This window comes from Enhydra lutris, unplaced genomic scaffold (assembly GCF_002288905.1).
Source record: "Enhydra lutris kenyoni isolate GAN:26980312 unplaced genomic scaffold, ASM228890v2 scaffoldscaffold9, whole genome shotgun sequence".
NCBI classification, from domain to species: Eukaryota; Metazoa; Chordata; class Mammalia; order Carnivora; family Mustelidae; genus Enhydra; species Enhydra lutris.
Window position 1 is genome coordinate 50,933,636 of NW_019154093.1, and position 25,468 is coordinate 50,959,103.

The following is a 25,468-nucleotide window of genomic DNA, read 5'->3' on the forward strand; positions in this document are numbered from 1 at the left end:
AAGATTTTCATTTATTTATTTAACAGAAAGAGAGAGAGGGCATGAGCAAGGGGAGCAGCAGGCAGAGGGAGAAGCAGGCTCCTGGCTGAGCAGGGAGCCTGACATGGAACTCGATCCCAGAACCCTGGAATCATGACCCAAGCCAAAGGCAGACACTCAACTGACTGAGTCACCCAGGCATCCCAAAGTGGGTGTTTCTTCAGCCCGTGAGCCCAGTGGTGTTTCTCCACACACGGAGACATACAAAGGACATTTTCTTCATAGCCTGGCAAAACACAAGGGAGTTTGGAAGAATGGCTTTCTTGGGGTCAGTGTAGGAAAGAGTCACAGTTTTGTGTAGTTGCAATTACACCCCTATCTCCTTATCTGTCCATCATGGGGGAGATGGGTACAGACATATGTCTGTACAGACAAGTCGATGCTTACCAAACATGCACAGCTGGTCCATCTCTTGAGCCCAGGCCCCCTAAGAGCCAGCTCACTTGTCCCACAATAAAAAATAATAAAAATAAGGTGGTATATTCAGCAAGCTTCTCAGTGATCCATTTCCAGAAGTTCCAAACTACTTTCTGTATTTGGGATCCATATCCCTTCCATGAAAAGCCTGTTTGTATTTTACCCCAAAAGCTTTGTGGTCTCCAGGGAACTCTGGTTGGGTACCTGAAGGGAGTGGGAAGTGGATTCTGAGAGAGCAGGGGCAGAGCCCTGCCCGTCACTACCTTCACTACCTGAATCTTGAGGATCCACTAAGAGGAAGTATGGTAGGTTGATTTTCAGGTTGAGACAGGATGGTTCTTCTTTTAAAGGACAGGAAAGAAGTTCACAGAGAGTGAATCATTTTTCCATTGCCCATTGTTGTAATTGGCAAGATTCTGGAATACCGAGTCATCTATGACCCCACCGGTTCACCTATACTACACATATTTACTTCTAAGTGTCAAGAGAAACACCAAGGCATTACGGAAAGAACAACAGCTTTGGTTTTAGGCAGATGATTTCCAATCCTCTGTTTTCCTTGCCTAACTTCTTGATCTTAAGCACATTAACTTCTCGCCTTGGTCCTTAGTTTGCCTGTAAAATCTGATAATACCTGGCTGCCCTAATTTATAGAGTTGTTTTAGGAGTTAAATACACAGAAATTTTGCGCAAACTTCAATACATTTTATAAATGGAAAGGGTCATTATTTCTTTCAGAAACAATATCTCTGACCCTTACAGATATATGTGCCAAGCCTGTCATCATTTTTTTAAGATGAGACTTTAGGGATGTGATCTTGAAAACAAGATCAGCTATGGATTATATTTAATCCAAAAATAAAAGTGAAAGATGGAACATAAAAATAGAGGAGTCCATTTTTTCCATTTGACCCAAGTGAAAAAGTAATGTTTTTAGCTTGAGGACAATCAATATGTCTTTTTCCTTTGAACTTTTTTTGTTCTTCATTATCCTTGAGCTTTTGGACTCAGTGTTGGTTTTACCGTCTTCGTCCATTATAGGAAATTGATGGAAAATCCCTGCTATTGATGACAAGAAATGATGTGTTGACGGGACTTCAGTTAAAACTGGGGCCTGCTCTGAAAATCTACGAGTATCATGTAAAACCTCTGCAGACAAAGCATCTAAAGAACAACTCTTCATAGTACAGTCAAATTGGGGTCTTAGACCTCAAAAAATACATAATGATATAATTTAGTTTCATGTGATGAAACTTTGTAAACAGAATACATACATGTGTATATGTAAAGAATTTCAGTCAAATGAAACGTTATCCTATGGGATAGACTAGGCAATCCATCAGCTGACCTGAACTCAGCCAGGAGGAGCAAGGATGACTTGTGGACAGCATGGTTTTCCTGGTGGAGCCTGTCAAACAGAGTTATCTTTGACATGGTTGGACACCCCTCCCCACCAAAGGGGTTTTCTTCAGATTGCTTTCCCAAAATCCTTGAAAAAGTGCTGAATGGAATGATCTTCTGGTTACAGATGTAGAGAGATGAAAGACCAGAAAACTTAGGGGAGGGGAGAAAAGAGAGAGAGATGCTGTCTCCCTTGAGTCCCTCTGCTCCTTAGAGTTTGTGTTATTTGGATGGAATTGCCGACACCCTCTTTTATAGAGGGTCCTTCACTTGACCTTATTAAGGTTTCACTGGGATGTACCGCGATGTTTGAGAGGAACATGCATCATGGCCCCTGCAGGAGCAGAACCTCTGAAAAGAGACACTCTGTTTTGTCTTGGGGATCGCCATCCATATTCAGCTTTTTTCACAGGGGATAATGATATTTTCTGCATAGATTTACTTTCAAATTGGTTCTTTGTTTCCAAAGAAGAAAGGATTTTTTCACTTTATGGTTTGTATTTATACTGATTTGTTTCTGAAGGAATTTGCCGAGAGTTATAGATCAAAAAGCCTTGTTACTAGTACAGAATATTTTTATATATATTCCTTCATGATGGTGTAATATTTTTTTAATTGCTCTGATGCTTTGTTTGATTCTTGGTTTGAGTACTTGTTTTTAAGAACTTGAAAAAAGTGAGCTTGCTACATCTCTGTTCAAAGAGACATTTGTTCAAATCTCTGTGTGTCAATGCCTTGTTGAATTGGTGCTTTGTGGTTGCAATAAAGCATTGCTTCAGTTTATTGCCAGTGTCTGTTTGATCTTTTCTGCTTGGTCGCCTCTTCAATTGGGATTAAGGATTAAGGTTATTTTTCAACACCATGGAAAGAAAGTGGAGCCTAAAAAAACAACAACAACAACAACAACAACTTTAGATATATAAAACATTTTGATCTATTTATGGGCTTATCTTCTTTATAAACTGCATTGTCCAAGTAGGCCTTGTTCCTTCTCTTGCCCCATCCAAAAACCAATTTTAGGTATCATTTTAGCCAAAGAATAATAATTCTTCTTCTTCTTCTTTTTCTTTCTCCTCCTCCTCCCATTCTTCTTCTCCTCCCCCTCTCCCTCCCCGCCCCCCTTCTTCTTCTTGTTTTTTACTGTACGCTAGTGGAGGGTCATGAATTTCTGGAAATTTTGGTGAAAGCTATGTACTTTCCTTCCAGGCAAAAGCTCATATTCCCACATATAAAACTTTGCAGAGCTGATGGACTCCCCGAAGTTCTTCTGTCTTCCCCTTCCTCAAGTTAAGAGCCACTATTTTAGAGAGTGTTATAATTCAGTCTCCTGTGAAGATAATTTCTCTAAAGAACAGAAAATCTGAAGAGAGTGAAAAAAAAAAACAAAACAAAACAGGAAATGGTGTAATGAGTGGAGTTGAAAAATGCATTCCAAATTAATTCAATTATGGAGTGTATGGAGTGTCTGAAATTTAAGTAATGCTTTGTTTTGCATGATAAGTGGGAGAAGGGGTTACAAAAGAGACATTTTCCATCCCCATGTTCTCACAGTCTACAGATCATGCAAAACTAAAAGGCAGGGGAACCTGGGTGCCTCAGTGGGTTAAGCCTCTGCCTTCAGCTCAGGTCGTGATCTCAGGGACCTGGGATCCAGCCCCACATTAGGCTCTCTGCTCAGCGGGGAGCCTGCTTCCTCCCCTCTCTCTGCCTGCCTCTCTGCCTACTTGTGATCTCTGTCTGTCAAATAAATAAACAAAATCTTTACAAAAAAAAAAAAAAAACAAAACTAAAAGGCAGAATATATTTATGTACTGTGGGGAGCAGTACTGATAAAAAGTGAAAAGTGTAATTGCTGGTGATTCAGGCCAGAGAGAAGGAACTCGGGATACAACAGAAGGAAGATGGGATGAAGAACTGAATTCACCCCTCTGAAAGACTTTCCCACAGGTGAAATAGTGATGATGTGTGACCCTTCTCTGCCTCTATGGGATAGCATGAGAATGTCTCCGCGTTACTTCTGCTCATGCACCTGATACTTTATATATGAGTCTGGAAAAATATGACTATAATCTAAAACTGGCTCCCTGCCCTCACCCCCACCCTGCCAAGTAAGATAAACAAGACAGAAGGGTGTCTTCATGAAAAACATCCAGGGAGACCAGAGATGGCATGGCCCTCCATGATGTTAGGGATTCCTCCTACCCTTTCGCTCCATCATGCATGCTACTTATTCTCAGAATCCTTTCATGGCCCAAGATGGCTGCTTTAGCTCTCCCCATCACCACTTGACTTCTAATCTTTCCAGCAGGAAAAAGAAAAGAGGAAAGGAACATACCTCCTCCCTCTAAAGACACTTCCAAGAAATTGCACATACTTCCCCTTATAGCTTGTCCAGAATTCAGTCACATTGCCACACTGAAGCTGCAAGAGGCTTGAAATATTCTTTTCCTTAGAACCCATGGGTCCAACTAACAAAAGTCCCATTATTCCACAAATAAGGGAGAAGAGATATTAGAGGACAATGTCCTGTCACCACCATCAGCTGGCCATTGAATACTTTGAGCAAATGTTGCTGGAAGTATGTTTTTAGTTGTATTTTTCTCTAGATTTGAACTTGGGCTTATACTCCCTTCAGTCCCTGGATGCTTTTATCCCATCACCTCTCACAACTACCAGAAGTCTTGTTCCCTAACCCCAACCTGACTCAACTAAGCTTTAGGCCCAGGCTACTCCATACATGCTTGTCAGGGAAGGGGAAAAGGAAAGGAAAAGAAAATATCTTAATTGAAAAGCAAACTGAAAAGAATCAAATCATTTCTTCTTAGCCCTTTGTTGACAGCTTTCAGGCAAAATTAGCAAACTAAAGATAGTGTGCCTTTCATACCTCCAGAATAATGCCTTGGCAATAACTGAGGGTGCTTTCTGCCCCTCCCCACCCCCAATTTAGGGGAAAGGAAGTGTATCAAAACAAGAGGATAGAAGTACTTGAAATTCAGCAGGTAGGCAGCCTTTGTCTCCAAACAGCCCTAAAACCAGAAATGTCTGAGTCCTTTCTGATCACACCAGGTTTCTATTCCTGTGATCTGGGCCTGCAGCTAGTAGCAAATACCCACAGACATGGGAAGCACCTCATAAGCATAAGTGGGAATGAGCACACCTTCATGCCAATATATTTCATGTGAGAATTGTTTAATGTTGAATTTGATTATTCTCAACTGGAGGAGCAGACAGGATATCAAAATCATGAGGGATTTAAAAAAAAAATTGCCCCTCCACCTCTCTTCCCCACCCCATGTTTTAGCCTTGGATTCAGACTCCACAGAGGACCTGTAATGAATTGATTTGAAGGCAAGGTCACACACTGGTCTCTTTTAGTGGAATCTAAGCTGACATTTTCTTCGGCCAGTGCAGTATGTGTGTGTTCTTATGACTACATTTGCATTCTTCTAGGTGAGGCTGAAAGCTCCAATTTATTACAATCTTTTTTTTAATTCCCTAATACCTTGCAGCCAGCAACTGCACTCTTTTACATTGTCATTATAAGGTATGTGAAATTTAGACTGCTGATGGAGGGCAAGGACCATACAGAGAGCCTCCTTAGCGTAAGTTAATTCAGGAACTAGCACTTATCAGTAGATTTAGTTGAAAAGAAAATAAGGTGGCATAGTGCATCAGAATGTGCAGCAGATTTGAGCATCATTTTTGATACTTAATGGACATGACGAATATGAATGATCTTCATATTCAGAGAGAAGTTGGTGGCCATCTACTTGTTCTCTACTCAACAAATACCCTATGTGAGCCTGGTTTCTGTCCCTCTAAGCTTAGCATCCACAGTCAGGGGAACATACTGTCCTTCCATTGCATTAGAGAAATAGATCTTAGAAGAATTTAATTTGGAAAAGTCTAATGACCCTCAGTTACCCAACCACTCCTATATTTGGAAGCCAAATGCAAAGAGTACTTACTGGTGGTGATCCATCTGCCTTTTGACGGTCATTGCAAATGGGATCTGCAGGGGTCAGGTCTGGACACAGAGCCATTAAGTGTTTTCTGTAATGATTTGGAAGATGAAGTTAAATGTTCAGAGATCTGACTGCTGTAGGACAGATATGTTTCTTTGGAGAAAACTTGATAATTCTGCTTCTAAACCAGGAGCAGAAGCCACAGGAAGGAAAGAGAAAGCATTGGGTACACTAATGAGCAGCTCGTTAGTTTCATGCTGCAGCTCCATAGGCAATTAAATAGTCTGGGTACCGTTTCTGGCCAGTCTTGGCAGTTCTACACCAAAAGAAAGAGATTAAAACGATCACGTCTCAGGTTATTTGGTGACTGTAGCTGTGTTATATCTTTGTGAACCTCAAGAAAGAAGTTATGTCCAGCCTAGCACTGGGGCAGAATAATGTAGGACCCTGTGAGTAAAAGCAAGAGGAGTCTTTGGCTACCCACAAGTAGGAAGCTAGGCTGATGTTTCTTTACCTCAGGTAGGCAGAGTGTTCCTGTCTACTATTATCTTTAGGGAGACATCAGGAATGCTGGGGATGCCAGCCAATCTCCAAATAGAACATGTGCTCCACTTCCACAGAATAAGTGTCTGGGAAGAGCTACCACATTTACCATAGCAGAGGTTAGGAAAGAGGTGTCAGTAACACCGCACGTACTTGTTACCTGTAGGGCAGGCCATGGCCTGGGGAAGCAAGATCTAGAAACAACAAAATAAGGGAGCAAGATAAAATGTGCTCTCATCTAAGCCTTTGAGATCACAGAACTTCGAGACCTTAAGCTTCCAGAAGAGTCAGGTAGAGCAACCAAGGAGATGTCTTCCACAAGTTTCTCCAGTTCTGTCATCCGTGGGGCAGAGACATCTATGGCAACATTTGCAAGTTAAATGTCTTCTTTCTAAATTAAAGATAACAGATTCTTTCAGTAAATTGTGTTCCATTTCCTTTTTCAATGGGCTACACTCTATTTTTACATGCTGGGAAATATACAACTTGGAAATAAAACTGTAAAACTCCTCAGATTATAAACATATTTTGAGAGAAACTCAGTAAAACCTTCAAGCAACTAGCAGTTCCTGCCTTTAAGAATTAGTGTTTGGCCCAGGATGTTAACTACAATGGAATTAAAATATAAATAAATACATGCATACATACATATAAATAAATAAGAAGTAGTGTTTGGGACAGTGTTCTCCCTCCTACACCAGAACCCAATGACCCCAGTTGAGATACACTCTGCCATAGTGGGTGGGAGCACTGGGGCTGCTCCACATAGATCTCCACATAGATCCACAGCCCCGTCATTTACTAGATATGGGAACTCCGGTAGGTGTATGGCTTTCTTGGCCTCAGGGTCCTCACCTATTCTGTAGTGCAGAGACAGAGACAGCATAGAGCAACACTTGCCTGGCACTGTCCAATAAATATATAATGTCATATATACATATATATATAATAAATATATAGTATATAATAAATATAACTTTAAATGTGTCATTTAAAATTTTCTAGTAGTCACATTTTTAAAAGTAAAAAATAAAACAGGAAAATTAAATAATCTAATCTGCTAAATCCAAAATATTACCATTTCCATACATGATCAATATCAAAATTACTGATATACTTTACAATCTTTCTAAGGTATGTCTTCAAAAGCCACTGTGTGTTTGACACTTACAGCACATCTCTATCAGGATAGAACAGCTCAAGTATATCATTTAAGATTAGTTTCAGTGGAAAACGTAGGTAACAATGACTTAGGCAAGTAGAATTTCCCTACTGTGTAGATGAGGTCTGAAGTAAGCAGATCAGGGTTGGGATAGCCACTCCACAATCATTGGGCCCCAGTGTTTTCCTAGGGTTTTCCTCCACCATCTTCAACACAGAGCTTCCTGTGTGCTCCAAGATGGCTGCTTAAGTGTCCTTTATCACAACTGTATTCTAGCCAAGAAGGAAAGAAGGATACCTATTGTCAGAAGTTGCATACAGCACTTCTAGTTGTGTTTCTCGGACAAGAACTTAGTCATTTGGCCATACCTAGCTGCAAGGGGAGATTGGGAGCTGTAGTGTTTGTTTCAGAAAGCTGCATATTCAGCTAAACAGATAGGAGGGCGGATACTGTGGGGAAGATAGTAAGCCTTCCATAATACCAGTCTCAAGATTGATGGAGAATTTAATGAGAGTACATAGTATAGTCATTAGTATAACAGGAAAAAGGCATTAAAGTGTGATTTTATTACTATGGTCTCACTCCATTTTTCAAGGCCAAACCAGTCACAGAATTAACAAACATATGCTCAACCCAAATACTGTTTATTTGATGCATTCTAAAATTTCTAAAAGAAATAAACAATTACTTTCTCGGGTTCTTGGATTTGGGGTGGTTCTAGATACTTTATCTTCGTGAGGGCACATAAAAGAAAAAAATTTGCATTATTTAAGCTCCATGAAAAAATGTTATGCGGGGTTAAGGGAAATGTGCTGAGCAAAATGCATATAAGTTTTTATTGGTCCCCAAAGGCCTAGAGAAGTTAGTTTGAGGCATTTGGTGAATTCTAAATATATCTCATCCCTAATCCAAAATGAACATTCAATGACATTCAAAATGGTTTTGTGAGACTAATGAAAGGGAGACCTCTGCTACCTTTGTGATTTTAATGAAGACATGTGTGGGTCAATAACAAACATCAAAAAAAAGGGGCGCCTGGGTGGCTCAGTGGGTTAAAGCCTCTGCTTTCAGCTCAGGTCATGATTCCAGGGTCCTGGGATCGAGCCCCGCATCGGGCTCTCTGCTCAGCAGGGAGCCTGCTTCCTCCTCTCTCTCTGCCTGCCTCTCTGCCTACTTGTGATCTCTGTCTGTCAAATAAATAAATAAATAAAATCTTTAAAAAAAAAAATCAAAAAAAAATTTTTTTAATTTAAAAATATAAGTAGATTTGCATTCATTAATTTGAGCTAATTAGGTTGACATCAGTCTGTTTAATTATCTATTTGGGCGGATTTTATAATGAATTTTTAATGCTAAGGTGACTTCTCCCAGCCACCCTAATGTCTGTAGGTTATTCATCAGCCTTCTGTATGATGTGCATGCAGAATGCAGAGTAACATTGGCCTAACCCACACAGAGTTAAAAAGGAAAACACTGAAGCTGTGAATCCACATTGGAGGGGGAAGGGAACACTGGACTAGGTATCAGCAGACCTGGGTTCTGATCCCAGATCCTCTACTGACTTACCTGTAAGACCCTGTACAAGTCTCTTAACTTCTGTTGGTTCAATTGCCTATGTAAAATAAGCAAGTCTATCTAGAAGTTTATTTCAGCAATTTCAATGGTTTTCTAGGAATCAAATAATTTGAGTTAGACGTGTCACTGCTCTCTCCACCATTCAGTGAAAACTCTACAACACTGTCCTGTCCTACAGTTTCTTTTCCCCTTCGTAAATGTTCTAAGTTTTCAGTCTGATTGATTCTTTCTTGGCTGTGTAGTGGACTGAGAATAGCTATTTCTCTTGAGAATTGTCACGTTTGCGTTTTGTACAAACCTATAGCTTTAAGTTAAAATTGTTCTCACTGTGTCCCTGGTGGAAGTATCCTCTGTCTAGGAATAGGACCTCTACACAATCAAAGCCTAGAGCCGAGGGGATGAGAAAGCACACATTTCCCAACTGGGTCACTGGGAGTGATGGTGAGTGGGGCCATTCGTATTTTTACCCTTTGGTTAACAGAGCCACGTGTTCTACCTTCTAAGGACATAGCACCACATAAGAGTAAAGTGTTTAGTGTAAATACCACACCCTGGGGGATGGTGCCCCATCATCACATAGTATCATCTCCAAGCTAGCACCTCAGCTGTACCTTCAGAAGACCATTCCATTGCCCTTATCAAGTCAGCAGCTTCCAGATGGTACAGTATATGATAGCACTAGAGGATCATAAGGTCAGCTACAGACTGTCCTATCTCCTTTATTTTAAAGTAGGTCTCATGGTCCCTTGATCTGAATGAGCTTGTGCAGGATTGTGTGAGCCCCTGGATAATGCTGCCAAGTGAGTCCCTGCAGGCAGGAAAAGCAAAGCCATACTCAAAATATGTGTCAATTCTAGTTAAGATAAGTCATTGCCCCTTTCGGAGTGAAAGGGGTCCAATGTATACAACTCATTGCCAAGTAGCTGCTTAGTGTTCTCAAGGATCAGTGCCATATCAAGTTCTCACTTGATTTTGGTCTCTACTGCTGGAAAGTTGGATGTTTGTGAGCAACAGTTATGATCAGTAATAGAAAGTAGAATCTCATGCTTTGGGGCCCATGTATGGCCTCATTCTCTGCTGTCATGCTACTCTATTCATGAGCTCATTATGTCAGCATTGGGATTGCCAGTGACAAAGGCTGACTGACATGAACTGGTCAAGTCATTCTGTCTACTTGATTGGTCGGTGCCTCTTCCGTGATGGGTACTCTTTGATAGACATTATGCAATACAAAGATCCTCACGTTTAATGTTCAGTGATTTTTGCCCAGGTCTTAATTTATAAAGATCCCTCAGTGACAAAATGGTAAGTCAAAGCATTGAAGGAAGAATTTATTGCTTACATTTCCTGAGAAAGGGGGACATACCATACCATGCAGGGCCAGAAGGGAAGCATCTGCTTTTGGTCAGAAAGCAAAAGCAGGGGTGAAGGGAAGGCCTAGAACAGAACCTTTACTGAGGTTTCCATGGAAAGGCAAACCAGGAAAGAGCTTAGGATTGGCTGGTTTGAATAATTCTGTCAGGCTTTGGGGCATAGGGGCTGTTTCTTCTCTAGTTGTCTGGCTTCTAGCCCTGGGTTGACTTATGATAGAAGAAATATTTGCTTGGTGTGTGGATTAGATAAGGGAGGTGGTTGGATCAGACAGGAAAGGAATGCTCCTAAGTAACTTTCCTATCTTTAGGAATTAGCTACCCCTGGGAGGGTCAATATCTCACTAGGTCTGTAAGGACCACCAAGATATCAAAACGTCATAAGATACAGGGAATAAAAAGCATGACTAATACATAATAGATCCATTCACAGTCTCTCCCTTCTTCCCAATCTGCCAATCTTTTTCTTCCCAGGAGCCTGACCAACCAAGCTATTTATATATTCTTATATAAATATGTATTCTTACCTAGGACCCCTTTTCTTTCCACACTTGTCTTTCTTAGATGACTCTTTGGTGCATTTCCGAAAACTTTATTCACTGAGAGTATTTACCTTCAATGCTGTCATAACAGCCATAACAGTGTGAGAGGTGTTGGAGAAACACTGGTGGATGACATGAAGGTCGGGACCCACATAACTTTCTTGTGTCCTCTAGCCCTACTTGTGTCTGATTCCAGATCTATCATTTCCATCTTACAGTGGATTGCTGCTGGTCTCACCAAACCGTAATGCCTAATGCGTTTGGTAGAAACCAGCTCATGATGAATAGCTCTGGCCACAAAGTCCCTCTATGTCCCATAAGAGACATTTGTCTTTACCCAGATTCAATAACACACCAGGAGCTATTTATCAAATAGTGAATAATTCTTGGCTATAGATGGCATGAGCCAGAACCCTAGGAGTCAATGTTGTAATTTTCATACTGGAGCTTTCTATAAACCCCATACAACATCTTCCTCAGTCAGGTGCATTTCTAAATAGCATCATGTCTACTAATTCATATGGCTGAAGCATCAGGAATATTTGCACCCAGCCTGGACCTGCTTTGGGACACACACAAAACTGAAAGACTTTGTCACCCAGTAGATGGATTGGACCAATATTCCCCTTGGAATATCCCAGTGAAATGTGATGCCTCCAAAACAGAAAGACTACCAGGCACTGTGCATTCTTCTTAGTGGTAGAAAGTTTGAGATGCAATAATGTGCCCTTTGGAAGAGATATCCTGGAACACCCTAGATCAGAGGTCATGAAACTTTTCCTATTTAGGCCAGAGATTAAATATTGTATGCTTTGTGGGCCAAATAGTCTCTATTACAACTACTCAACACATAAACAATACATAAGCAAATGGCTGTGTTCCAATAAAATTTATTTACAAAAACAGATGATAAGATAGATTTTTCCAACCCCTGTCCTAGACCTAAAAACTTAACTAACATGGTGGGCTCCACCATTTGCTAAGGTACAAGCACCACTTCTTGCTTTTCCAGTTCCATTAACGTGATATCATGGGTACAACGAACAAATGTGATGTTCTGTGGAGGGTCCAGATGGTCTAGGTCCCAGATACAAAAAGTAGATTAATGTAGTCCTAGGGCAAGACTATAAATGTATACAGTGGGCCATCCGATGTGAATGGAAAGTGCTTCTATTCTTCCTTCTTGATTTAAAAATCTAATAGGTGGGGCACCTGGGTGGCTCAGTGGGTTAAAGCCTCTGCCTTCGGCTCAGGTCATGATCTCAGGGTCCTGGGATCGAGCCCCGCATCGGACTCTCTGCTCAGTGGAGAGCCTGCTTCCTCCTCTCTCTCTCTGTCTCTCTCTCTCTGCCTGCCTCTCTGCCTACATGTGATCTCTGTCTGTCAAATAAATAAATAAAATCTTTAAAAAAAAATCTAATAGGAGGGGGGCACCTGGGTGGCTCAGTCAGTTAAACATTTCTTTGGCTCATGTCATGATCCCAGGGTCCTGGAATCAAGCCCCACATCAGGGTCCCCACTCAGCGGGGAGTCTGCTTCTCCTGCTCCCTCTTCCCCTCCCCCAACTAGGGCTCTCCCTCTCTCAAATAAATAAAATCTTTAAAAAATGAATAAAAATCTAATAGGTTTTGTCCAAAACCCTCAGGATCCAGTCCCATGTATAATCCTTCCACTCTCGTACATAAAATTGTGTGAATCTTTGCCACTCTTAGGGCCTGTAGGCACCTTCCTCCCTTAGCAGTCGAAGGCATGTCTCTGGCTGGGGTATGATGTAACTTGACCCTATTTATAGGTCTGGTAGCCTGAAGGGAAGGTAAAAAGAGACTCCAAGGAGACATGCAGAAGGCTTTGCACTGCCTTCAAGCAAGGGTGGCAGTGTTAGATTTTTAACAGGAAAGAGTAATCTACTTCTGCAGGACCAAAAAATTCAGGGAAATCTGGGAATTCAGGGTTTCTGGTGCATCAATCAGGAGCCTGACCTTGGTGTGTTGACCTCTCAGAACTGAAAAATCAATCTTCCTTGGACCTCTGCTCTTCTTATAATTAAGTCCTAGGCCTGATCCTAATTTTTTTTTCCTGTCATCTGGCTGTAGGTTTTCTTTATATGTTACCAAGGAGGTCCTCTTGCTTTCATGATTTGCATTATATTGGTTAATCATCCTCATCTTTTCATTGTCTTTTTCTTTTTTTTTTTTTAAGATTTTATTTATTTATTTGACAGACATAGATCACAAGTAGGCAGAGAGGCAGGCAGAGAGAGAGGGGGCGGGAAGCAGGCTCCCCACTGAGCAGAGAGCCCGATGCGGGGCTCCATCCCAGGACCCTGGGATCATGACCTGAGCTGAAGGCAGAGACTTTAACCCGCTGAGCCACCCAGGCTCCCCCATTGTCTTTCTTAATGTATTAATGGTTCCTAGCAATACCTAAACAAATTCCATCATCCTTATAATAATTATTACCCCCAATCCTTCAAGCATCCAAGATATTGCCACTGCCAGAGTGTTCCTTTCCTCCAGTATCCCATCCCAATTCACCTCAGGTGATAGTTTTAACAATCCCAGAATTACAGCATTCCAGGAGCTCATCGCCAGCTGGACAGTGGGCGGTTCAGCTCCCACAACCCCATTTTAGAGCCTCCTTCCCAGACACACTCCTAGATCCACAGGTTGGCTTCCTTAAGAGAGGTACAGTGAGACCCCGAGATTTTCATGCAGGTTTATTAAGGATCATTCTCTGGAACAACGCCTGTGAGCAGCGAAGGAAGCAGGACTAGGCAGAGGGAGAAGTTGGATTATGACACAGTTTCAACAACGACCTCAGGCAGTTAGGAGCTCTGGGACTGGAGTGTCCCTGCAGAGTTGTCCCGAATGAGGCAAGAAGGTTGAGACTTTGTATCTCTTACACTGACCAGCAATGGACGTGAGCTGCTCGCAGGAGCTGGGTATAAGTTGGGGTGAGGCAGCTTCTTTTAGCCAAGGGCAATTCCTCCAGAGGGACCCAATGATAAGCCTGCAGAGACCAACACTTCTGACATCTGAGTACTTTGGTCCCAAGGGAGATTTGGGTGATGCACACCATCTGTAACAACAGCTTTACTAGCCATTTTGTGAGCCCAGGGGAAACATTAACACACTATGAGGACAGCAGAGCAGAGGATGGAATGAGCCAGAGACCACGAAGCTATCCCTGAGTGGCCAGATCAATCCCGAGACAACCTATCTCTGAACTGTTTAAGTAAACAAGATGTCCTTCCAGTTGAAGATGCTCACAACCAAAAATATTTTAACCCCTGCATGCGTTATCTCAGCTAATCCTCAGTTACTCTGTAAGGTAGTTATTTTTATTATACTTATTTCAAAACTATAGAACTAAAGTTTAGGGTTACTTGCCCAAGGTCACACAGCTAGAAACTGAAGAAGCCCAATCTGAAACTTTGCATAATCTAGATCCAAAGTCCATGCTCTTTGCCCTTTTACAGACATCCATGTGACAACTGATCAGGCTGAAAGGGGGATGTGACTGTCCCCCAGATACGAAGGAAACAGTAGCCTATGTGCAGCAGAAGATCCAATAGGCACTAGAAGAGCTGTTCTCAAGAAGCTCACTGTCCCCTGACTCACTGTCTGGGTTGAGTTGTACCCCTCCTTGCCAAATCCTATGTTCCTGCCTTATTTTTTGGAACCTGTAATTGTGACCTTATGTGGGAAAAAGGTTTTTGTAGATACTGTTAAGGATCTTGAGATAAAGAAACTACCTCGGGTTATTTGGGTGGGCCCTAAATCCAAGAGGAGATGACAGAAGAGGCAATGTGACCGTGGGAGACCAGAGTAGTACAGCCACAAGCCAAGAAACCGAAGAAAGCTGTAAGACCAAGGACAGAATCCCCTCTATACCTTTAAAGCAGGCACAATCCTACCAACACCATGACTTTGGGCTTCTGGCCTCCAGAACAATGAAGGAATACATTTCTGTTGTTATCTACCCCCAAGCTTGTGTTACTTTTTTAGAGCAGCCTCAAGAAGCAAATATACCTGGGGTCCTTCAATTTTATTTATTTATTTACTTACTTATTTGGCAAAATTTGTTTTATTACAGTGGTACAGAACTGAACCTGCAGTTTCTCCAAGGTATACCCACAAAACCCAATTGAAGTTGTTTTTTTAAATTATTTTTTAATTTAAATTAATTACCCAAGGTATAGTACATCATTAGTGTTTGAAAACACTTATTTCCCTTTCTTATATAAAGAAATCAGCATGCCTTTCTTCCAAGTTTGGTTGAACATATTCCTTATGTGACAGATTTCCAATGGAATTCTTCACACTTTAAGGATTGAGAGTGAACTACTTCCACGATGGATGTTGTAAACCTGTAGAGGCGGGAATGAGCGTTTTTGCTGGGAGGAAGGTCCTTAGACATTCCTTCTCACTAGGATAGCCACAGAATCCAAAAACTTACAGAATTCCTGAGAGATTCCGGGCCAATGGAAGAATAAAAAGTAGCTGAGCTCTGAGAGAAATGAGAACAAAGACTATAGAAAATACAAAGAGAATAAGTTTCTAATATTTAGCAGCAGGAAGAACCCAGTGAGTCAGAAGGCTTGAAATCCATGTCTTTAGAAAGAAGCCTTGGTTTCCTCTTGAAATGCAGGCGAGGAAGCAGAAGTTAAAAGGTTTTGCAAAGGAGACTACAAAAGGCAAAGCCCAGTCTGTCCCAAGTCTGAAGAGAGAGAGAGAAAAAAAAAATGTCCTTCCGCAAGAGAGCTGGGAGTTTAGAGAGAAGTTCTGATTTCTGTAGTTAAATCTCGCATGTGATTGAAAAAGGTAAAGTCTGTTTCAATAACAAACAAGAAAAACACTATTTCCAAAGAGTGGTTTCTATTATGCTGAGAACAAAAGGAGAAAAAGCAGGTTACTGAAAGGTGAAGAATGGTATGAACTTAAGTCTGACTCTAAAAAGGAGAAAAAATGGAACACATTTTCTGAGCCTGTTTCTGTGAAAAGTTAGGGAATGAAATTTAGAGGATTTCAGCCAAGTCTTCGAATTTTGCCTCCAAAACCACAAGCCTGTGAATGACAGCTGCTCCCTTGAGGGCCTTGCAAACTGCTTCCCAGGCAGAAAATGGGCTGGGGTCACCTGCCTTATGCCCAGACAATACTTGACACAGGGTTGGGGGAGGGATGGGGAAAAGGCAGGGAGGGCGCTATGTAGCAAGTCAGCTTTCCAGAAAAATTGGAACAAAGTCCCCGTAGCCCTTTGTAACGAAATTACCAAGTGTTTTGATACAAATGAGCTCACAGGTGTTTACAGTTCACAGCACTTATAAAACCAGGTGAAACCCCCAGCCTGGTTTTCACCACATAGTTTACAATTTTAACCACAAGAAAACATTCTTTCCAAAATAGGAATCTGGTCCTTGAAAATTTCACAGAGGACAGGCTTTCCAGTCCCGCACCTGGGACATAACATCCAATTGTTCATGTGCGGTCCATTACGATAAATGTTTTAAGAGCTCAGGAGAAACAAAATGCATGTGAGTACACAGTGGACCCCAGTTTCTAAGGATTCTGCTCTAATATGGATTTCTTCTCTGAAGCAACTACAGTGTTTCTAAAACTTACATGACCAATATAATATCTAGTAAGAAGGGCCTGATTGCGTTTTTTGTTTGTTGTTTGTTTTTAGAAAAAAATCATGTTAAACTCTAAATTGCTCTTCGAACTGGATCATCAAATCAGCACAGGAATGAAATGTACCAGCTATTTGGCCATGCAAGTGACAGGCTGTAAGCACATTCTGTAACATGAGTATTCAATGTGGCACGAAACTTTCCCTTATCAAATTATTTCTTCCTTCTTATCTCATGTTCTTTCCCAGCAGGCAGGAGCCTGTGCATGGCCTCCAGCATCTCCTAGGGCTCGCTGCTCTCAGACTTCCCATCTCTCATCTCCCTCACAAAGTCCAATCACCATTCCTACTTGGATCTAACATCACATGAAAAGAAGGCAAATATTTAACATTAACATCATTTAATAAACACATATAGAAATTTCTGTGTGTCGGGCATAAATATGAATCACAGCACTTTACAGACATTATCCCGTTTTATCCTCAAAAAAACCTCTGAGATTCTATTCTCACCTCTAATTTACAGAGGAGGATGTTCGTCGTAGAACTTGTAAGAGGTGGATCCAGGAGTGAAGTGAGTTTTTTTAAATGAAACACTACGCCGTGCTAGCTTAAGTTACAGTACTAGAACCGGGGGACTGAAGCAGAGTTCTCAAACAATGCTAAGTACTCATATGTAACCATTATAAAAAATGGAGATTTTTAAAACTTGATAAATGGAGATTTTTTTAAATAGAGGAAGGTTATCTAGAATGTTCATGTGGACAGGTTTTCATCAGGGGCTTCTAAAATCACAGTTTATGAAGCCTTATGGTACATATCTATATACAATAGTAGTATTAGTCAACTGACACAATCACCAGTCAAATCTGTATACACTTTTAAATCATTAATTACATTTATTTCTCTGATTATTATATTTGGGAGATCCAGAAAAGCACATGGTAAAAAAAAAAATTACTCCTAATCCCACCATCTAGAAATCATCATCACTGATATTTTTTAAAGATGTATTTATTTATTTGACAGTGAGAGAGAGTGAGTGAGTAAGAGAGAGAGCAAGCGAACAGGGGGGAGGGGCCGAGGGAGAGAGAGAATACGGAAGCACAGTCCCCATCAAGCACAGAACCTGATGCAGGACTCAGTCTCAGACCCCAAGACCATGACCAGAGCTGAAACCAAGAGTTGGCCACTCACCCAGCTGAGCCACCCAGGCAACACCATCACTGATATATTTATAGAGAATCTCTCGTCTTCTTTCTCTGTGGATATTCATTGTTTGGTATAGTGACTTAGCATTTATTAAATGTGCTCTTTTTCCCAAAGTGATACATTATTCAAAGAAAAACAAGATGTACTTTTTTTCAGTGTCTACTAAATATTCTCAAAGAGTTGTAAAAGTCCTAAAACCAATACATTAGGATTACAAAAATACTTTAAGAGTAGAAATAAACTCCCAGTGATATATACACTGGAACATTCTTAGAAATTCAAATACTTCAGTCTCATTGAAGCCATGATGGTGATAGTTTCCAAATATGATTTCATCATTACATTTTCTGCATTGCCTAGAGCAAAGTGTTAGCATCAGTAGGTTGAAAACAATGCTTACTCTTAAATTTGTGCACAGATTAATTGATAAGACACATCCATTAATTCATTATTGTTTTCTTAGTACATTGATTCTAAAATTTCTCTAAGATAGGAAGGCACAAGAAAACCAAAAGGAAATATTGATTTATGACTATTCTCATACGGCTTAACATTTGTGAAGTAAACTGTATCCACCAAGTGTGTTGTAATTATTAATCACAAAACACCTTGCTGAGCTAGTTGTAGAAGAATTCTTTCCTACAGGAGGAAAATTAACACTATAAGTCAACACTCCAGTTTGAAAATTTGCATGGCTACATGCTATGATTTCTAGCATCACAAGAGGCTGAAGGAATTCCTCAGTTGAGAGGTGGCTACAATGTCACAGCTTCGAAGCCAGCTTCTTCTTGACCGTCCCAGTAATTCTGCCATATGGATTGTCTAAGGGTAGCAAGACCTGTAGAAAAACCACATGGCAACTTCAGAGGCATTACAATAGACCTCTCCTTTTTTTTCCGTGAATCAACAATAAAAACCACAACTCGATAAACAGGAAAATGTATATGCCCTACAGTCATACAGTTATTTCATGTATAGCAATGCCTTATTTTCTAGAAAATTTTGTAGAAAACTTTTCTAGAAAAGTTTTTGAAAAATTTTAATCATTGGGCAATGAATGTTTCTCAAATGCATTATATATCCCTGTTTTTTCAATAGAATGTTCTGAACGTAATTTGGCCTTTGCTTGATGATTCACTTTGAACATTAGTCATTGTCCAATGCTAAAATACTGTCATGCCCTCAGGAACATTTGAGGTCCTCGGGGCTGTTAACCCAATACTAAATGGCTCCAGAAAGCTGTGAGTTTAGAGTGGTTCTGTCTTCCCACCCTGTCATTTGTCACTCCTCTGCTGTTGTCGGTGTGTCCTAACTCCCCGCTTTTCATGTGTTGCCTTCGCTTTGTAGCCACGTGCTGGGTGGGGGCCCGAGAGCAGCTCTGGCTAGCCCCAAAGTGCAGACACGGACCCGGGACAACTTGTCCAGCCTCTCAGGTGTCTTCACGCAGAGCCCTGGCCTGAAGGAGCTGGGCTTTCTGCCTCGGGGTCCCTTCCTGTTCTTCAGGTGGGAGCTAAGGAAGCTGCCAGTCTGACTTCTTGGATAGAGAGACACAACTGGCAAGCCAGCAACAAGTCTTTGAGCTCGGATCGGTGCAGGCCAGAGATGTCTGGGGGCCCTGAGGAGACGACCTTTCTCTTCTAGCTTCCTGGGCTGAGCACTGTCCCATTCACGACGCTTGACCCTTTTCTGTTTGGGGTCCTTTGTTTTAGCTTTGGCGGACATGGCCAGGATTACTTTCGGGTCCCTCTTGTGCTTTTTAGAAGGTAATTGTTTTAAAAGGCTTTCTACTCTAATTAGTGGGGTTCTGGTAATCACCATGCTTTCCTTCCATCGCAGTCAACAACGCTGCCTCCCTGCTCAGCTGAGTGAACTGTACCTGGGGGTCAAAGTTGCTCTCCTCTGCCACACAGAGTTCTTGAGCAGCTATGCCAGGCATCTAAGCATGACTTCTCTTCCCAGTGCTGTTCCCCAAACCCCACCTACAGATGTAGTGGTGCAGAGCCCCCATGGAGCCCAGTAATATTATCTGCAGAACAGACACAAGGTGAGTGGTCAGAGGACTGTGGCTAAGAAGAAGACTCCGAGGTCAGCAGGCCCAGAATTCTATGGTCGCGGAGCCACGTTGATAGATGGCCCCTCCCTCCTCACCTACACACTAAAAGAAGCCATCAAGATGATGTTTTTCAAATTCTAGAAGTCCGTGAGAGGATGGATCAAACAGAGAGATCCTACCATTCTGCAAGTGGTTCGAGAGGGGAAGGACAGTTGTAATTTCCAAGGCCCCACCACTTCAGGCTGTCGAGTCAGACACTCCCACTTAGTTTAACCTTCTGTCATGGCTTCAAACAACTCCACGTAAGTGTTTTTCCCAAAACAAGGTTTCCTTTCAAAAAGTGCACTTCCTCATCTCGCTTTCTAGAATTGCCACTGGAAACACAAATACTCTTTCATTTTTCTGTGGACATTTTCTGTTTATATGCTACTTAAGTTGATGACTGAATCCAAAGTTAAAGACGTTGAAGGAAAATGAAAATAGAATCTTTTTCTTCTCCTCCTCATCGCCTCATCATGGAAGAATAATGAAGCCGTGACCTTGGGTGGCACTTTTCAGAGAAGCAGATCTCAGAGCTGTCTCCTCTGGCACACTCTGTGCTTTCCTTTTCTTTGACTCCCCGCAGCCTCCAGCCCTCCTCCACAATCACTCATCCACTTCTAGGGTACTCCAGCCTCAGGTACCGAAAGGCCTGGAGTCTAAGAGGACTTTAATCAGTGGCAACTATAAATACTCCAAAAGCAACAGCTGTGAAGAGTTTTGCTTGGTGATGTTATCATCCCAAATTTATAAAGACAAGTAAGGGTGTGGGGGCAGGAGGGTGGATGTACTTTAAATATTTTTAAAGTTCTCTTACCTCTTCCTTGTTGATCAGTCCCATTTTGGACATGTCTATGTTAAAGTAGTGCATGTTGGGCAGGCTAATTTCCATGTCTTCTATCTGGAAGCCGAAGTAATATGGATTACATTGGGCAACGGTAAAGCTCTCTCCCTCTATCACTTCTCCCCTGCAACCCACCTGCCTTGCGCTCCATTACTCAAGTTCCACCTCTGTCCCTGAGACACCCTCTGGTGGTCCTCCACTGCTTGACCCAGCTGTCTCCTGAGAGTCCTATTATTAGATGGTGGACCCCCCCCCCTTTTCCCCTCCAAGTACAAAATCTGTTCTCAGAAAAGTAAGAGGTCCTTGGGTCAGAAACCTGTGCGATCTACGGTATCCACCTGGCCTCCTGGTGCTGGCCAGTCAACCTCTTAAACTCTTCCTCAGTCAAGTTCCTCCTCTCCAGGCCTGTCCCAAACATTTTCAGGCCCTGGGGTCAGAATACAATTGGAGGCCCACATACCAGATGTTAAAAAAAAATAAAATAAAAAAATAAAGTTATGAATCAAGCAGGAAACTTTTAAGTGAACTATTGTCTATCCTTCCAACTTGACAAATATACCTTCATAACAACCTGGAAGACCAGGATGTAATTTAGAAATCTCTGACTGCTTGCAGTACCATCCCAGGATGTGATGACCCCAGGCCCATCGCACCTTCTCTCTTGGACTCACGTGGGTGGACACCCTTCCCTTCACCTACTCTCAGGCCTAATGGTGTATGCACTGATGGCATCATCAGCCTCCAGAGGATGGGTCTGAGAAGGAGGTTCACACAGTTTCTAAAAGTAGTCTCAGGTTATTTGGGCAGTTAATTCTGGGGTGCAAGTATCCAGAGAATGATCTAGAAAGGGATGTGTGGGTCCCTGAAGAGTTTGTTGCTTTGGTCCCACTGACTCTTCTTCCAGTGGAAAGAGGCATAACCAGAGAAAGGCCTGGAAAGTGCTGGACCATGGCAGGCATCCCTCTTGCCCAAGTTGAAGGATGGTACTCGTCCTCTCCATCCCACCATGGAACTAAATTCAGGCCCTTCTTGACAGATTTCTGCTTCCCAACAGCCTCCAAAAGGTCTCCTTGTCTGTAATCCATTATCCTTTTAATTTGTCACCCTTTTTTTAAGAGCGATCTTTCTAGAGGGCAAATCCAGTAGTGCCACACCTTGGTTCAACCCCTTCGTGGCTGCTAAGAGCTTTAAAGTTAAAGTGCAGACTATAAACAAGCCCACAGAGATCCTCCTGATCTGGTTCCTGCCTCACCCCTTGCACATGGAAAGATTTTCACTCATGGAGCTTCACATATAGCAGATCCTCAATAGTAAATGACAGTTCTATGATGCCATCTGGTCTCTATACTTACCACGCTCCCTCACCCTTGAGTGTGAACCCAGATAATCCCTATTTGTCCTTTAAGACTAAACCCAAGCCCCTCACCCTCAGAAAGCCTGGCTGGCCCTATGTCCCATTCCTGAGTTAGACACCTTTCCCTGTACTTCCATTATGCTCTATCCTCTACTGCATCATTAGTTTACTTATTTCTTTTTTTCCTCTTACTCAGTGATGACCTCTTTGAGGGTAGGCACCCTGTCTAATTTATCTTTGTATTCTTCATGTGTTGACAGAGATATAATAACCATCTAATAACATCAGATGGATGGATGGAATCTGTCTGCATCTATCCTTCATTCCCTGTCTACCCTGAAACACAGACCCTTGGCCTAATTATTCCTCCTTCAGGGCATTGAGCGTCCTGATATGAGGCTTAAGTTGTGGCAGGTTGGAAAGACCCACAGAATTTTCAACAAACCTAAAGAACTATAACAGTGGCCCATGTTTTCAGGTTGGACAGATTTTTCCATTTTTTGCTCTCTTCTCACTTGCTATAACAAGCTTTTGAACAACAACAGATGTCATTTTTCATGTGTCTTCCACTGTCTTATTTTAACTCTCAACTCTCTGTCAGAGCTGACAGGAGACACAACACATTCTCTTAGTCTTCAAGATGGCAAGTGACAAAACATACCTCAGGAACCTGGCTCAAAGAGTGCACCTGGATGTCATAGAGGGTCTTCTGGACAGAGGGGGAGTACTCGCCTTTGTCATAGGGTCCAGCAAATTTCTCCAGGACAATGTCCCGAACAGTATCCCTAAAACACAGAAGAGAGACCTGAGGACTCATAAGGTGGTCTTTTAGGAATGCACTATAAAGTTGGGAAGTGGTGACCTTCTGTTCTTCCAGAAAACAATTTTACTGCTGATTTTAGAAGAGATTAATATCCTGTAATGCCTTACTCCCGAAAACACCTCACTTCCAATTTCCCTATGCACACACACATATACACACACACCCCATTCAACAAAGGTATTGTCACTAGGCAATCTTCATCATCTGGAACTAGGGCTCACTGGACATTACAGAGTAAATCTTCCTCCCATTTGAAGAACCCATGAAAAGGACTTACAAGTATGCTACACTCTTACTGCTTTGCTTGGCCAGTTCTTTGCGTTATTGTTTTTTTGGGGTTTTATTCTGTGCCAGGCTTGGTGTTAAGGATTTTACCTAATTAATTCATCGAATGCTCTCAATATACTTGAGACAGGTATTATTATTATTCCCAATTTAGACATGAGCAGTCTTAAAATTAAATGATCCACACTAAGTCTCTTTCCTTAATAGGAGACCCAACTAAGACCCTGATTCTGCCATGTTCAATTTTGTGTTCTTTCCAACATAAATACATCAGCCTCCTGCCAGTGGAGAACACTTAAAAAAGGAAAAAGAAGATTGAGATGAGGTTCTCTGTAAGCCTTTTCAAACCCATCCCATAATAAAAGGAGTAGAGCAAAACTATGCCAGTGGGAGGAAGTTACCAGGGGGTAGATTCCAGCCTGTCAGAAAGTAACATTTCTAACAATTAGAAATTCAGCAGAGGAATGCCTGGTCAAAAAGCAAATTCAGAGTCCAGAAGCCTAATTACTGCTTGTCAGGGATATTATAATAATAACCACACCTTTACATTGTTAAGGCATTTATCATTTATAAATTGCTTCTGTGAATATCATCTCATTTTGAGTTAGCCTACAGTGACCAACAGTCCCAGTTTGCCTGTGACCAAGGGGTTTCCTGGGACATGGGACTTTTCAGTATCAAAATCAGAAAAGTCCTTGGCAAACTGAGGTTAGTTTGTCATCCTCATGTAGCCCTCTCTGCATCTACTCTGAGGGAGTAAAACCAAATATCATTATCCTAGCTTGATACAGTGATTCTTGAAGTGTGGTTCCTGGGTCAGCAGCAACAGCCTCAGCTGGGAGCTTACTAGAAATGCAAGGTCACAGGCCCCACCCCAGACCTACAGAATCAGAACCTCTGGAGGTGGGTCCAGTAATCTGCAATCTAACAAGCCCTTCAGGTGACTCTGATACACAATAATGTTTGAGAACTACTGATGTAATCAATTAAAAAACATAGGATGGATATTAGCTGGTCCATTTAAGGTCATTTTACCTAATAGCACCTAGGATTTCAGTGCAGATTTACTAATTCAAATCAAGAGCATGATCTTTCTGTTATCCAACAGAAGAGACCCTAAACAGTGGGAAGGTTGAATTGGATGACCTCTAAGTTTCCCTTTCAGATGAAGAGTCTATGACCTTGGGGCCCCTGGGAAGAGAGAAGAGCCAGCACCAGACCCTAGCATATGCTCATACCAGGTAGCATCAAAATCCATGTCTCTATATTGGTGATAGCGCCATTTACAGTACACTTGGGTGGCAAAACACCGGTCCTTCACCTCAGGGAGGGTGGTGAACTGGTCCTTGATGAATCCTTCAAATCCAGACTGGGTTGTTTTCAAGACCTTGAGGTCTTTGATTCCAGAATGAATAACTGGAGGTCCTGTTTTAAGTAAAAACATAAGGGGATGAGGTCATAAACAAAATAGTGTCTTCTTACTGATACCTAGCTCTAAGGATCCTGGTCATTAAAACATGGTGCACGGTTTGAACAAAGAACTGCCTCACTGCCCATGTTTGCTGTCTCTCTGTCTCCTCTGAAGTCCCAGGGGTGAGGATGGTGTGCCTTTCTCTTTGGATTCCATGACTCCCTGCCTTTCTCCAGCCCTAGGAGAACTGAAGGTGAGAGACTAAACCTTGTTGGGTTGAAACCCACAGAAATGAATACCTTCTTCTCAGATCCATGTACAGGTGACTTCTAGGCCAAATACTTTGCATTTTTTGAGCTCTCCTTTACTCAACAGATAATCATGCCGATTCGTAAGCTCCTCCAGAACAGTTCTGCTGTTTGACTGCCTTTATGGGATGGGGGAGAGTTAGTCCTCATGTTGATCATCTACAGGCTGATGGCTCCAATTATCATCAGACCCTCAGTTCTCTTGTGGTCATGAGCGCACTGAAACCAGACAACTTCCTGAATGGGTGGCACTGTGGACCTGGCTCCATCTAAATAGAAACTGGGATGATGAAGCAGGACCCACAGGGCACAGAGCTGCCTAAGTAAGTACCCATAACTTTTGGTTTGGGCCGAAGGAGAAGGGACAAAGTTGGTTCATGGGGACCTGGGGGAGAGAGGGCAGAGTTGGCAAAAATGGAGGGGATGATATAGCTCTCCTGCAATTCCTGACAACAGTAGGCAAAGGGGGAAGGTGAAGGAGTGATAGCTATAATCTG

General features: G+C 42.0%; 2 protein-coding genes across 5 annotated transcripts in view; one reads left to right on the plus strand and one right to left on the minus strand.

Annotated features, from left to right (window-relative positions):
• Positions 1-2,634, plus strand: part of LOC111143496 (sterile alpha motif domain containing 13) — a 41,449-nt gene extending 38,815 nt beyond the window's left edge. For 2 of the 4 annotated variants that reach the window (XM_022497299.1, XM_022497300.1), the window contains exon 4: positions 1,498-2,634. In XM_022497299.1, the coding sequence (XP_022353007.1) occupies positions 1,498-1,641 (144 nt within the window). In that variant the 3' untranslated portion in view covers positions 1,642-2,634. The remainder of the gene's footprint in view (positions 1-1,497) is intronic. The other 2 variants (XM_022497298.1, XM_022497297.1) reach the window with 2 other exon arrangements.
• A 15,528-nt stretch (positions 2,635-18,162) lies between these two features.
• Positions 18,163-25,468, minus strand: part of LOC111143395 (uricase) — a 29,129-nt gene continuing 21,823 nt past the window's right edge. The window contains exons 5-8 of the mRNA XM_022497101.1: positions 24,491-24,677; positions 22,806-22,929; positions 20,764-20,847; positions 18,163-18,692 (exon numbers count right to left, since the gene is read on the minus strand). Coding sequence (XP_022352809.1) covers positions 18,618-18,692; positions 20,764-20,847; positions 22,806-22,929; positions 24,491-24,677 — 470 coding nt within the window. The 3' untranslated portion in view covers positions 18,163-18,617. The remainder of the gene's footprint in view (positions 18,693-20,763; positions 20,848-22,805; positions 22,930-24,490; positions 24,678-25,468) is intronic.